Source organism: Hemibagrus wyckioides, linkage group LG21 (assembly GCF_019097595.1).
Source record: "Hemibagrus wyckioides isolate EC202008001 linkage group LG21, SWU_Hwy_1.0, whole genome shotgun sequence".
Lineage (NCBI taxonomy): Eukaryota > Metazoa > Chordata > Actinopteri > Siluriformes > Bagridae > Hemibagrus > Hemibagrus wyckioides.
In genome coordinates this window covers 9,667,374-9,682,124 of record NC_080730.1, presented here as the reverse complement: position 1 = coordinate 9,682,124, position 14,751 = coordinate 9,667,374, and the positions used below count along the sequence as shown (strand labels likewise).

General features: G+C 38.8%; 1 protein-coding gene across 12 annotated transcripts in view; it reads left to right on the top strand.

The window, feature by feature from the left end:
- Positions 1-13,772, top strand: part of atp2b2 (ATPase plasma membrane Ca2+ transporting 2) — a 177,544-nt gene extending 163,772 nt beyond the window's left edge. For 6 of the 12 annotated variants that reach the window (XM_058373604.1, XM_058373600.1, XM_058373607.1 and 3 more), the window contains 3 exons: positions 6-113; positions 1,232-1,414; positions 10,676-13,772. In XM_058373604.1, the coding sequence (XP_058229587.1) occupies positions 6-113; positions 1,232-1,414; positions 10,676-10,984 (600 nt within the window). In that variant the 3' untranslated portion in view covers positions 10,985-13,772. Of the gene's footprint in view, positions 1-5; positions 114-1,231; positions 1,415-4,286; positions 4,459-6,117; positions 6,170-10,675 lie in introns of all 12 variants that reach the window. The other 6 variants (XM_058373605.1, XM_058373611.1, XM_058373609.1 and 3 more) reach the window with 5 other exon arrangements.
- Positions 13,773-14,751: the final 979 nt, after the last annotated feature.

Here is a 14,751-nt window from a genome sequence, read left to right as displayed (position 1 = left end):
TTCAGATTGTCATTGTGCAGTTTGGAGGGAAACCCTTCAGCTGCTCTCCTCTCGATGTGGAAAAGTGGATGTGGTGTGTGTTCTTCGGGCTTGGAGAGCTGGTCTGGGGACAGGTATCTTGCTATTTCAGTTAGAGAGACAACATTTCAGTCAGAGCCACCAATATTTCAATACAGTAGTGTGCAAAAAGCATTACTAGAACCTGCATGTCTTTTATCATATATTGTATATGTTAACTGTTGGTCTGTTAATGACTAAGACTTAAAATCGACTTACTTATCACTTCTAGTTTCTTTGCAGTGTATCCCATTATGTCAAATAACATTAGAGAAGAGGAAAGAATACATTGGGAGAGATTAAAGTGTAAAAGGATTGACAGTGTTTTGTATATTATTGGAAAATAATATAGAACGATATACACCAATCAGGCATAACATTATGAGCAGTGACAGGTGAGGTGAATAACACTGATGATCTCCTCATCATGGCACCTGTTAGTGGGTGGGATATATTAGGCAGCAAGTGAACATTTTGTCCTCAAAGTTGATGTGTTAGAAGCAGGAAAAATGGGCAAGCGTAAGGATTTGAGCGAGTCTGACAAAGGGCCAGATTGTGATGGCTAGACGACTGGATCAGAGCATCTCCAAAACTGCAGCTCTTGTGGGGTGTTCCCGGTCTGCAGTGGTCAGTATCTATCAAAAGTGATCCAGGAAGGAACAGTGGTGAACCGGAGACAGGGTCATGGGCGGCCAAGGCTCATTGATGGACGTGGGGAGGGAAGGCTGGACCGTGTGATCCGATCCAACAGACGAGCTACTGTTGATCAGATTGCTGAAGAAGTTAATGCTGGTTCTGATAGAAAGGTGTCAGAATACACAGTGCATGGGACAGGGCTGTTTTGGCAGCGAAAGGGGACCAACATAATATTAGACAGGTGGTCATAATGTTATGTCTGTTGGTGTACAAGTTGTACAGTCGTAGAGACTAAATTAATGTTGTTCATGAAATTATTTATTTATCTCTTTACTGAAGAGTAAAAAAGTCAGTCTTTTACTGACCTACTAACAAAGAATCTCTCTGAAATCTTATTTTAAAAAATAATATGAGAACGTGTTTTTCAACAAATTATTCAATGAAAAGTTTTTACTTGAATTATACATTAAAATCTCTGATCAGATTGTAGTGTCTCATCACTATGATACCAACCTGGGATTTCTTTGGTGTGACTCAGGTGATATCGACCATCCCGAACAGTAAGCTGAGGTTCCTGAAAGGAGCTGGTCAGCTCACTCAGAAGGACGACGTACCAGAAGAGGAAATGAATGAGGATCAGGAGGAAATTGATCATGCTGAGAGGGAGTTACGACGAGGACAGATCCTCTGGTTCCGTGGTCTCAGCAGAATCCAGACTCAGGTGCGAGTCACAGAGACACAGAATTCATTTTCAAGATACTAGATATTATGACTTTCAGGCATTCGTGCTTGTCTGCATGAACACACATTTAATTTTATACTAGGGAAAGCTTTCATTTTGAGCTTTAATTTTGTTCTTTTTCCTTTTGATAAAGCTGGATTCAAGCAAAAAACAAAGAGCTTAACCAGACATCAGGCAATAATAATGTAGAAATTTTGTGGGGTGCTGTAAAAAAAAAATTCATTAAAAAAAAGAAAACAATCCTGCTTTCTCAGCAAGCTTGCCAGGATTGCGGTCTCAACGTTAGATCGATTACAGTCAGTAGAATTGAAAATGAATTCATTTATATAGGCTTGTGCAATATGGATTTTCCCCCTGCTCGAGATTTGCCGTTTTAAGAAATCGCGATGAACTATTTTATTATTCTGAACTAATCTCGTATCTCTAATGAATTCTTTACCTTTATAGATAGTGAGGGAAAATGCCTGCTCTGAGCATGTGGAAATAGAGGAAGGGATTGGGGTTTTTAGGTAGTTAATATTAAAACATCTGCCAAATCATAAATATTTTGACCGGCTCATTTCCTGTAATACTGAGGAGAAAATGACTGCTTTTTGTGCCATATTTTGATTGATAGTGTATAGTGGTACATTTGAATTTCCAATACTAAAGAAGATCTGTTAATATAATACGTTGAGAGTAAAAGTTAATAGACAGGATTGACTTGTTCCACAATATTCCACAAGTCTAGTTTTATAAATATGTATTAATCCTGGTACAGAGATGGAAGAGGACAACTTGGCAGCTCTGTTGAAGTCAGTAGCTTGGTAGATAGTTAGTAGTGTTATGTAATGGAGTTTGAGACTGATGCGGGTATTTTATTAAAGGAACAGGCCAAAACATAATTCAAGATCACGACCAAAAGTATCTACAAACACCATGCTGGCAGCCTCTGCAATGGAGCTCTGTGAGGAGGCCATCCAGTTGGTCTCTGGAGTAAGTTTATCTCTAGAAGGAGCTCTGCATTGGAGGCCACCCAGTTGGTCTATGGTGGAGTTTATCTGGGGAGGACACCCAGTTGGTCTATGGTGGAGTTTAGCTGGGGAGGACACCCAGTTGGTCTATGGTGGAGTTTAGCTGGGGAGGACACCCAGTTGGTCTATGGTGGAGTTTAGCTGGGGAGGACACCCAGTTGGTCTATGGTGGAGTTTAGCTGGGGAGGACACCCATTTGGTCTATGGTGGAGTTTAGCTGGGGAGGACACCCATTTGGTCTATGGTGGAGTTTAGCTGGGGAGGACACCCAGTTGGTCTATGGTGGAGTTTAGCTGGGGAGGACACCCAGCTGCTGGAAAATTAGCTGAGGAAGCCACCTGAAATAAGCTAGGGGGTTATCTTAAACCTCTCAGGGAAGTTCACCATGTCAAGCTCTGGCATGTTAATCCTAGTGTGGCGTCCTTCTCGCTTCTCTGCTGCATCCGTGTTGTAGGTGACATATTCTGTCAGGTAATGAGGGAGGAGATGAATGCAGATGCAGTTAAGCGTTTTATTAAAAGAGCAGGCAGGCAAATCCAAAATGGCAGCCAAGATCACGGTCAAAAGCAGGCTAGGTCAGGAGTAAACTGGGCTGGAATAATACACCAAAAACTAGAAAAACTTGCAAAGTCAGGTAACCAGAACAGTGCACACCGTAACGATAAACACGGCGGGTAAACAATGAACAATATGTCACTCTGAAAACAGAAACACCAGGTTTTAAATCTAAGAGCAAACTGAAAACAGGCGTGAGTAATCAAGACACACAAGGGAGACAACCAATGACGGGACGTAAAGCAAAACAAAAACACACAAGGCAATGTAAACAAGCACATGGCAACACAGAAGCGTGCGTCGCAGTGCTGTGAGTGACTCTGTCCCAAGGGTGAGATTCCTGACAAGTGCTCATCTTTATTGTGTTAAAATACACAGGAAACGGAGAAAAATGAAAATAAATAAATAAATAAATAAATAAATAAATAAAACAAATAATACTATTCAGAATGGCTAAAAGAGAATGGATAAAATAGGAATTTATTTAGAATAAAACATGTACATATTAGGTTAAAATCAAATCAGGTAGGATATTTTGGAAAGAAATACACCACAGCGTTCTGCCTGGACTGAGAACAAGTTTTTAAAATATTTTAAAGCATATAATAGATGGCTTAAGCATTTTATCAATAAACAGTTATTTTGTAACAGGGATTTTTTTTAAAGAACATTGTGTGTGTGTGTGAGAGAGAGAGAGAGAGAGAGAGAATATTTACTATACTTACAGCATGTTCTCCAGTTTACAGCACATTCTCCAAATGTTTTTAATTATCTCTTTATTTTGAGTAAATGTGAGCATGCTTTCTGCTTCCATTAAATCTGACAGTTAGACGTTTTCATCAGACCTTGCAATTGTTTTTTAATTGTGAAGCACTGTTGAAAGTGTTAAAAAAAAAAAACTGCTCAGAAACTGCTAGCAACTGGTTAAATATCGAAAGAATGAAAGAAAGAAAGTCCTTTTGTTCAAAATCGTACAGAAAAAAAAGGGAATATTTGTGAACATTTGCATGATATGGCCTATGCATTTGGTTTTGCCTTGTACTAATTCCTCATGTTAGCAGCGCTTCCTTGAGATGGCAGGTACTGAACAACTTTGGACACTTCTGGCACCATTACACTGTTCACTCGAACCACAGTTTAAAGAAACAACTATTTAAATTTCTGTAACAATGCTGCGAAACAGCTGACTTTGTGTGAAACGTTGTGCCTTCAAACCTAATGCTCCGAACCAGTACTGAAATGTGGATGATTTGATGTATGTACTGTCTGTACCCTTGTTGCAGATCGAGGTTGTGAACACGTTCAAGAGTGGGACTTCCTTTCAGGGAGCACTGAGGCGCCAGTCCTCCACCACCAGCCAGAATCAGGATGTAACCAATGTTTCTAGTCCTAGTCACATGTCCTTGTCCAATGCCCTTTCCTCTCCTACCAGCACTGCTGCTGTTCCCGCTGGCCGTGAGTGACCACTTTCTGTGTGCTTGTCTCAGATGCCCTCTGGGAAATTTCGAAATCAAAAACAAAAGTTATGGAGTAGACCAAGTGTCAGGAAACCAAAATGCACTACTACATACTAGAGTCCAAAAATCCACTAATATTAGATTGCACTCCATTAATTGTTATTCAATTATTCCTGATAATCCTGAAATCCTTAAATTCATATATATCTGATTATCCCATACAGAAACACAATTTAAACTGCTCCACTTTTCAAAATTGTTGTAGCACAAGGACCATCAGTAAGTACTATTCTGTGCTGATAAATAATCATCATGTCTTAGCCAGCACCTGATATCTAACAAGTGTTGTACATTATGTATTATAATAACATTTGTCTTTGTGGGTCCATGGTAGTCCAGTGGCAGCATCCCATGCTCTCATTGCTGTGGTCTGGGTTCGATCCCAGGCCGGGAACTAACCCAGCCACTGAGGTGTTAACTCTCAGTGCCGGTCCCAAGCCGGATAGAATGGGAGGGTTGTGTCAGGAAGGGCATCCGGCGTTAAAACCTGTGCCAAATCAAATTTGTGGAGCAGATGATCCGCTGTGGTGACCCTGAACAGGGAGCAGCCGAAAGACCAACAACAGAGTGATATAAACATTGTACTGCAGAAGAGTTGTGCATATAACTGTAGTTTTTCTTTGGCTAAACCCCAGTTTACCACGCTGTGTAGTCAAATTAGGAGCACAATCAATTATTTGCACCTTAAATAAAATAATATAATAATTCAAGCATCCGTTCATCATAATTTAACCCTCTACTTTGTGCTGTTTGCCATTTGACCACATACCTTTTACTTTTATTTCGTTGGATAAAGACAACATTTAAATCACCATCAATCTTTCTCTTTTCCCCATTGAACGTCATCCTGAGTCACCCTCAGATGAGCTCTACAGCTATTCTTTAGTAATCTTCATGATTTTGGCTTGTCTGTGGATCCTTCTGAGATTCTCCGTGCTTTGTCTTAAGAGCGAATGGTTGAAAGTTTGTGGAAATATCACTGTAATTAACAGCAGAATTGATAAGATTTTGGAATTAATTCACACAGGGTCAGTGAATTTCATGAAGGATTACATGTGTTGGATGTGAAGGCATCCCTGTCGACACTCTTCTGTTTTTTTGTTGTTTGTTGTTTTGTATTTTGTGAAGAAATTTTCTTTAAAACAAAAAAAAACAAAAAAACAGCTTAATTCATTTAATTGATGGTGATTTGGCCTTTTTTTAATATAAAAAAGAGATGTTATATTGAACTGAATTTTAATTCAGATGCATTTTCCCACTTTTTCAGCATTCATAATAACGGTTAATCATGTCAACATACTCCAAAAGTCCTGCCAAATATTTTTTATTTTTAACTCATTTGAAGTGACTTTGCCCCTCATTCATGGAGTAGAGGGTTAAAGGTTTTGAGTTCGAAGTTTATTTCTACTCTAAAGAGTGCATTTACAGTACTCTTTTCATCAGAGGGCATCTTTGACCACCTTTTCTGCTTCTTTCTGCTATTTTCTGATGTTCTTTTCTTGCTTTCTTGTAACTGTATATAAATGATTCACTTTAGCCACCCCTTACTCAGAGGAGTTCTTGTCTCAATGTCCATATATGTGTTTGTCTCCCTCAGAGTGCTAATCGCCTTGGAGTGAGGGTGCAGCCTATGGCGTGAATTTCAGGTTGTGAGTCCTCCACCCGCTGTCCGTTGCTAAATTTGATGTGAACTAATAACCTCCTGCAAAAAACAAACTCACCAGGCTGCGTAAACATTCAAGTATAAGCCAACAATATCCTCAATCCAACGATTTCCTCAATATCGTTAGATATGTTTTGTGATCAAGTTGCAAATATATTATTCTGATTATTATTATTATTATTATTACTATTGTGACTGTTTTTTTCTGCACAGCTTTGAAGACATGAAGAAAGTGTTGGGTCTTCATCATAGTCTTGTCTTGTCTAGTCTGTGTGTAAATCCGAGCCTGACGAGGCCCATTCTGTCTCGTGGCTTCACGCTGTCAAGTCTTGCTGAACTTTAGGCCAGTTTTCCATCGCTGTGATTCGTTTTCTCATTGTTTTTTTCTGTGTGTTGGTTTTAGTGCCCCTTGAATGAAAGTAACGAGAGTCAAGTGAAGGTCAAATTGGTTAGTTTGATAGTGGCACTTTTGTCTTAGCACTGACTAATAGATTATTGGAAAAAATATGTACATTTTATTGTAGTTTATATAGATGTTTAAGGTTAAATCCAGTCTAGTTTTTGTTTGATTCAGATTCAGATCTTTAAGGTTGGGACCTCCAGGGAAGTTTCCTTCCAGAAAAACCAGAGTTTCTGCATTTCCTAACCAAAACCTAATGGCAAATTCAACACCCTGTCTTGTTAGCCTTTAATAGACATGGATATTTTGGATGCCTTGAGAAAAGAGACATAATATATAAAGCCGACTGAAATGCAAGAGTCACAGCAAGCGAAGTGCAGCGGGGAGCATAGCATCCATTGTGAATGCAAAGACCCTAAGAAAAGGCAGGTGAACTCCTCTGTGGTGTGAACAATGTAAGAACAGCATCCAAACTCTTAGCCTCATGAAGAAAGAGGAACAATTGGCCTTACTGTGTTGGAACGCAGAGTAAAAGGAGCTGGCAGAGGGCATGTGCCAAATGCAAGAGGTGTTAGTAGCAATGCAACAGTACAGTGAATAGCAGAGCATTGTGAGGCAGACTATGATGGACTTTCAGTTACCACAGCTAACGGCCACCAAAACAGCATTCTGAAGGACAGTGCCCAGGACATGGCACAACAGCATTAATATGCTGAAAGTAAGCATCAAGGCATCAACAGATCAAATGAATGAACCATTTTAAGATATATCAGCCCAAGGCAAGAGCCTTGACCAGGGGTGTCCAATCTTATCCGGAATAGGGCCAGTGAACAGCAGGTTTTCATTTCAGCCACTCAGAAGCCAAACCTAATCATCAAGATCAACTGATCAAACAGGTGGACTCAGGTGTGGCTCATGTTTGATTAGAATAATACCCATCACCCATACTGGTCCTTTGCAGATAAGATCATACACCCCTGTGCTAGAGAACTCCACAACGTAGCAGTTTCCTAAAGGAGCTCATGTGTGTGTTCAAAATTGAGATCTCTTCGAACTGGTTTAAAATCATGTGTAATATGTGCTGTGATGGAAGCCATAGGGATGAAATCAGTGCTACCAGTAGTGTAGGTAGTCTCGCTAGCTGTGCAGGTAGATGAAGCTTTGTGGGTAAATGCACTCCAAGCACATGAGATCCCTGGCAAGAGGCAATGACTTTGCTGTTAGTACTCATCAAGGAAATGAATGCCACTAGTTCTGTAAGGAAACCACCCTAATGGTCCTCTGCTTAGTTGTAGTAAAACATTTTGCTTCCTTTTTTACGGACAATGTTAGTTTCTCAAAGTGATATCTAAAATAGAAAATTTGAAATATAGAAAAATAGAAATTTGCATGTCCTCTGTGGTAAAAACCTTCAAATCCAGATAAAAAAATATATAATGATATAAATTCAAAGAATTAGTTAATCCAAATATCTTTATCACACATGGATTTTATTTACATAACTATGTATTAAATATGGCATAGAAAAGTGAGGAGTTCAATTTGTATGGCAAGCATTTCAGGACTGTAGGACAGCATAGAAACAGGATGACCTGTACAGACTTTAGCTTTGTCTTGCACAGTTGTGCAAGAGCCAGAAACAGAGGCATGTCTGAATTTCATGTGATTCTGACCTTAAAGTTCCAGTTCACTTCTGTGATATAACTTCAAGTGTGGAGCAGTATTACAGTACAGCACCAATGAATTATTTACGGTGTAAATACGCTGAAAAAATAAAAAAGGCTTCAATTCATGGCTAAATACACGCAAGGGTTTTATCATAGAGAAGACATGCAAATATTACTAATAAAATATTACACCTGGATAGGTGGATAATATATGCAATATATAAATATATAACTACATTCTCTAGGAGTTTATTCATTTCGTTTGTGAAACAGATATATATATATATTGGGGATGTGTGCCAATATTTGAATACCCAGTTAACCCAGTTGAGGCACAGGTGTAACTGTGTAATACTGAAATCAGTATTCTAGTGTTACGAATCCACATTAATCCAGCACAAACAATATGAACAAGGAAAATGTTTAATAGTGAGAGCGGCATTGTTGCAGGCAGTCAGGTATGAAGGTTTGGGGGGATAAAAGAGAGATAATACATTAACCTTTTCTACAGAGAGCAGAAATGGGCTTTATATTACAATTTACCTTAAGATAAAAGGTATTTCTATATATATAGCCACAGTAGGCTAGGTAATAAACAAATACTTATGAAAAACTACAAATTCTTGAAGTCCGGAGTGCCTACTTTCATATCAAAGAGTACAGGGGCTGGCAGTGGGCATGTGCCAAATGCAAGAGCTGTTAATAGCAATGCAACAGTACAGTGAATAGCAGAGCATAGTGAAGGCGACTCAGATGTAGAGGCAGACTATGATGGACTTTCAGTTACTACGTCTCATGGCCACCAACAGAGCATTCTGGCACGGATGCATTAATTCTCTGAAAGCCAGCATCAAGGCTTCAACAGATCGAATGCATGAACCATTTTAAGGTATATCAGCCCAAGGCAAGGGCCCAGACCAGGGTTGTCCAATCTTATCCAGCAAGGTTTATGCTAGGTAATAGTCAAAATACTACAAATTCTACTTTCATATGAGCCATTAACCACCACTGTGGAGTCACATGACAAGATATTCAATGTGGAAAATGGACACAACAGTTTCCATGTAAAAAAAAAATGCAGTATAACATTTTTAAAAAACATGTGAAAACTGCCCCATGACGCATTATATTTGACACTGCTCCCATGTGGATCACTCAAATTATATTTTATTTACTGATGTAGTAAATATATTACATCCCCTTTCTCCATTTCTCTTCTTTCGTAAAGCTGCTTTGAGACAATGTTCATTGTAAAAGGCGCTATACAAAATAAATCGAATTGAATTGAATTGAATCTAACATGCAAAGATCTGATTAACATAAATAATGACAGGATGGGAGAAGTGGCATACTCTCTCTCTCTCTCTCTCTCTCCTGTCAATCACAGTGACACTAACTAATCACTGTCACGTTATAAGCCTTTTTTCCCCTCTTTGTTCATTAACTCCCATATGGATATTCCCATTAGCCAGATGGTACATCCCTAATATATACTATCAGGATCTGATTATTATAGGCCATAAGTCTATTGAATATACTGTGATATTGTACATTTCTGCGTAGCTACAGTCATGTCCAGAAAACAGGACAGTTTGTCTTAGCAAACATGAGCAAGAAGAATTTTGTGGCCTATACTTGAGTGTTTACACAAAAACGCATGGCGTCGTCAAGAGAACAGACTGCAGTCTGTTCTTGTCTTTTCTTACTCAGTGTGTGTATGTGTCTGTGTATGTCTCTGTGTGTGTGTGTGTGTGCTCCTTTGTTCGTTTGTTGAACTTCACATAGTGTTGTCCAGAGCTGCATGTTTTCATTGTGTTGTTGTACCGGTGCTTGGTGTATTGCCATTGTGTTGTGACTCTATGCTTCCTGAAGCATAGAACTTCTCATCTCAGCCATCTCTCCGTATCCTGTGCTTGTGTCGACTCATTTGATGTGTTTCTTCTAAACTCATCCTGGGTCTGAAATCTTATCTTTTCCTCTTACCTTGTTTTACTACACACACACACACACAAAAAAAAGCTGCATGTGGTGTTTATTTTTCCTTTGAAAATTAACAGACATTATCTCTAGGTATACAAAAAAAAACTGGATTTCACTGTATACCATATTCCGTGCTGTGCAAAGAACGGAACTCTGCTTATTTATTTATTTATTTTTCCTTTGGCTTTTTCTTTTCTTTTTTTATTTTCTTACAGTTCTTTTTACCCTTTTAGTTTGAGCTATCGTTTGAATCGATTTTTCAAACGTGGTGCAACATCGTCTCTGTGCACGATAGAGTTAGTGAATTTGGGAATGCCTTTCCGAGTTTTGTAGCTGCGGATTACGGAGGTTCCTGCGGCCTTTTCTCGTTCTTATCTTCCCCCGTATGTCATTTCTCACCATGAAAAGGGAACTCATTCGTTTCGATCTCTGTCCTTTTTCGCAGATCCGCGTGGTCAACGCGTTCCGTAGCTCGCTCTACGAAGGCCTGGAAAAACCCGAATCCCGAACCTCCATCCACAACTTCATGACCCATCCTGAGTTTAGAATAGAGGACTCGACACCCCACATCCCTCTCATAGACGACACTGACATAGACGACGAGGCGGCCAGGAAGAATTCAAGCCAGCCATCATCTCCCAACAAGAACAACAATGCCATCGACAGCGGCATAAACCTCACCACCGACACAAGTAAATCCGCTGCCTCGTCCAGTCCCGGGAGCCCCCTTCATAGTCTGGAGACTTCACTCTAGCCCTGATCACCCGGGAAAAATCGAATAAAATCCTCACACAGGACGACACACGTTACACGCACAAACGTGCGGCTGACTGAACGTGTGTTCCGAAGCGTGTTATCCCCCCCCCCTTCTTCTCCGCTGATGCTTTTAGGAGATCGAGATTTTAATTGGAACGTTTTCTGGATCGACTTGAAAAACAGAAACGGACCAACTCCCTCTTCCTGAGAACGCGACAGGACCACAGTGAGAATTATTTAAATCGAATTCAGCTACTCTAACTGCTTCTCCTGCATGAATGTACATTACCCGAGTTTTTATTTTGAAAACGATTTGATTTAACTTCTTGGATTTGATTTTGGTGGGGAGTGCCGTGGGCTGCAACTTTTAAGACTCTGATTCACTGATCTCTGAGTATCGTGTGTGGCATGTACCTAACTGTATAGATTTATTTGGTTAATGAATAAATTGTGTATCGAGGTTGCAGGGCTCGACTTGCACAAGTAGATTTTGCACCTGTTGGAAAAAGAAGAACCTATGGGAAAATAGCATTTCGTAAAAATACTATATATATATAATATACATAAATATATAAATATATACAGAGTTTATCTTTGTTGGCATGTTGCCTTGTTTCTGCTTCAATGACTCTAACTACTTTAACTTATTTATGTCCTAAAGAGAATGTAATTTGTTTACAAAGAAAAAAAGAAAAAAAAACCCATAGATGCGTCCTTTTTTTTTTATTTTTTATTTTTTAAACAATAGAGTTTAAACCATATGGCAGACATAGTTGGAAAAGCTCAAGCTGTCAGATACACTCCTCTAAGTGTTTTATTACGAACCGTGTGCTGGACTTGCCTGCTACTTTTGTCATATAATGTAGATATTTTTAGAAGATTATAAAAGAAACCAAAATATAGTTGGATTATATAATTAACGTGGCATCTTAGTATTATACGATTGTTGGGACGAACTCTGAACAGTTCCCTTCTTCTTAAACTCGCCCCCCAACTCGGACTTTAAGACGAAAGTTTAATTTCTATACACGCTTCTTTGGATTTGTTTTACATTCACTGCTTGGAAATGAAACCTTTCGGTCCGTCTTGAATGCGAGCATCCATTTCAGGTTGGATTTAAAGATATAGTTTAGAAAAACTGCTTATTTAGCCCAAAATATATATATATATATATATTTTTTCTCTTCTGTGTGACCATCACAGGCTGCAGATTGTTGTTTTTTTTTTTGTTTTGTTTGTTTGTTTTGGATTTTTATGTTCTAAAGGATGTAAATTAAGTTATTATTTGGCTTCTATGGAAATCAGAGTTGTGTTGAAAATCTTGTGATATATTGTGTTGATTCTTCTATTTTCATTTCTAGATTTCATTTCTTTGAAAGACAGAACCCGGCTGCAGAGCTGTTGACATTTTTTGAACAACTAAAGGGGAACGAAAAAAAAAACAAACAAAAAATGACAAAAGGAAAAAAACAACAAAAACGGAATGTGGCTTTTGACTTTTTTTTCTAAGAAGAAAAGATAATACATATATGATGATCATTTTTTCTGCACTATCCAGATATGAATGAATTTCTGTGGTGTAAATTTAGATGTGCTTCTGTGTGTTAAAAATCAAAGCTTGTCTTCCTGCGGTCAGTAAAAATATACTCTAGCATCTCAACAGTAGTATTCAGTAGTTGTTAACTATTTATTGTGCTATAGAGAGGACGACACGAAGCGAAGGCACATTTACAGGGGAAACTGATGTAACTGAGATCCTTCAAATTCTCCTATTATTATTGTCTCCTAAATTGGAACTACGGAGAAGCATGATCTTATGCGTAATATGCAAGCTAATCTCACTTTTTCCTTTTCGTCCTGACCTGATTTTCTTTTCTCGTTTCTTTTTTAAAGTTTTATCAGTTTGTTTCCTCATGTTGAGATGGTGCATAAAGCTTTAATCGCTAGCTCAGGCATGCGTAAAGAAATTCAAACGTCAAATATCCATATCAGAATCCTCCCCCGTTATTCTGTACTTTATTTCAGAGCAACCTCTGCCAACACTGTCAGCATTTCTGTGGTAACAGTTTTCATTTCTAATGGTGAATGTGAATGAAAATGGGTAAGTACTTTATATATGGAAAGAACCGGACTCCATTTCAGAGTTACAACAAATTCCCTGCGACAACAACAACAACAATCCCGACAACAATACAGTTCAATAACCACACTCCGTTCCATTGATTGTTTTTAAGCGTTCTGATAATTCTGAATAATATTTCTTGCAATACATCAGCTTCTATGTACTGTACTTAGCAGCATGCATTTTGTGGAACAAAGAAGATAACATGCCACTGATACTTTTGGCACACTAGCAATTTATGGGTAAATGATAAGTGTTCATTCATCTTGTTTTATGATTTTTTAAAAAAAAAAAAAAAAAAATCTATACAATAATTGTAAATAAAGAATTCAATGTCCTTGTTCATTTAATACTATGCAAAACGTCATGCTTTCTGATTGTCACCCAAACTCCCCTTAGAGTGTGTTGCTGGAATGTTTGTGGTCTCAAAAAAGAAACAGAAAAAAAAAAAAGTCAGTAAATGATGTGATGTAAATGGATTTTCTAGCCTGAAAAAAGCGACGAACTGTGACTGCTTGACTGTCTATACCACAACTCCAGACAGCAGCGTGAGTGGAAAACGGAAAACAAATCAAAAGCAAAAACAGAAAAAGAAAAAGAGAAAATTCTAATAAAAGGAAAAAAAAAAAAAACAGCACTTAATAAATTCCCAGAGCAGCATGAACCAGAACGGTGTCTAATCCACAGTCTTGTGTGATGCTTTCCTAAGTGTGTGTGTGTGTGTGTGTGTTGCAGTTTTCACCACAAAACTCAAGCAGAACATTTGATCTTAATCCTGAGGTAGAACAGTCCGAGTTTAGACAGAGCTACCTGGTGTCTGAAGGAGGGTGGTGACGCTCAAGGGCCCAAATTTAGCCCGATCGTCCAGAATTTTGTGGAATCTGCACGTTGTTGACGCTCACGTAACGCTTAATAATTATGGAAGAACAACAACTCTGCTCTACAGGAACAAACACACTTGTAATAACTGGACATTAGGGAGTTGTGCCATTAGGGAACTGCAGACATGTGACAAACGCAGAGAACCTGAACAAACAAGTAGAGGTTGCTTCTAGGTTGCATGATACAGTTAAGTAATATGTTCTGTGTTAGGCAGCAAAGTGTTAAGCAGGCACAGCTGATCTCCACGAATCAATACGGAAAGAGGAAAAGCGTTCAGGTCTTGAAAGATGGTTCATTAGCGAGACGTGAAGCCACCGCTCGGCTAGCTGTGTTTCCGTATAAACAGGCACCTGCGTTTGGAGTTAGGAGAGGAATTCTTACCTGTCACGATTCTGCATAAGATTCGCAAGAGAAACTGGAAAAAAAATCATTTCCAAAGAACAACATTTGTGGCAAAATGTCAATGCAGGATGTAAAGAGACTCATCAACATCAACCTCTTCAAGCTATCCTTTTTGTTTGCTTGCTATCTTTGATTACACTTTTAAGTAGTAGTTTATAATCCTCTAAAATTTGCAATTTTAAAAGGACAGATGTCCTGTGTGCAAGTTTTCGTTCCAAACAAACAGAAGCCACACCTGAGCCAAGATCAGTTATTAAACAGGTTGAGTCAGGTGTGGCTTCTGCTTGGATGGAATGGAAACCTGCACCCACACCGGCCCTTTGTGGATAAGTCTTTGCTCTAAATGAAAGCTTAGAAGC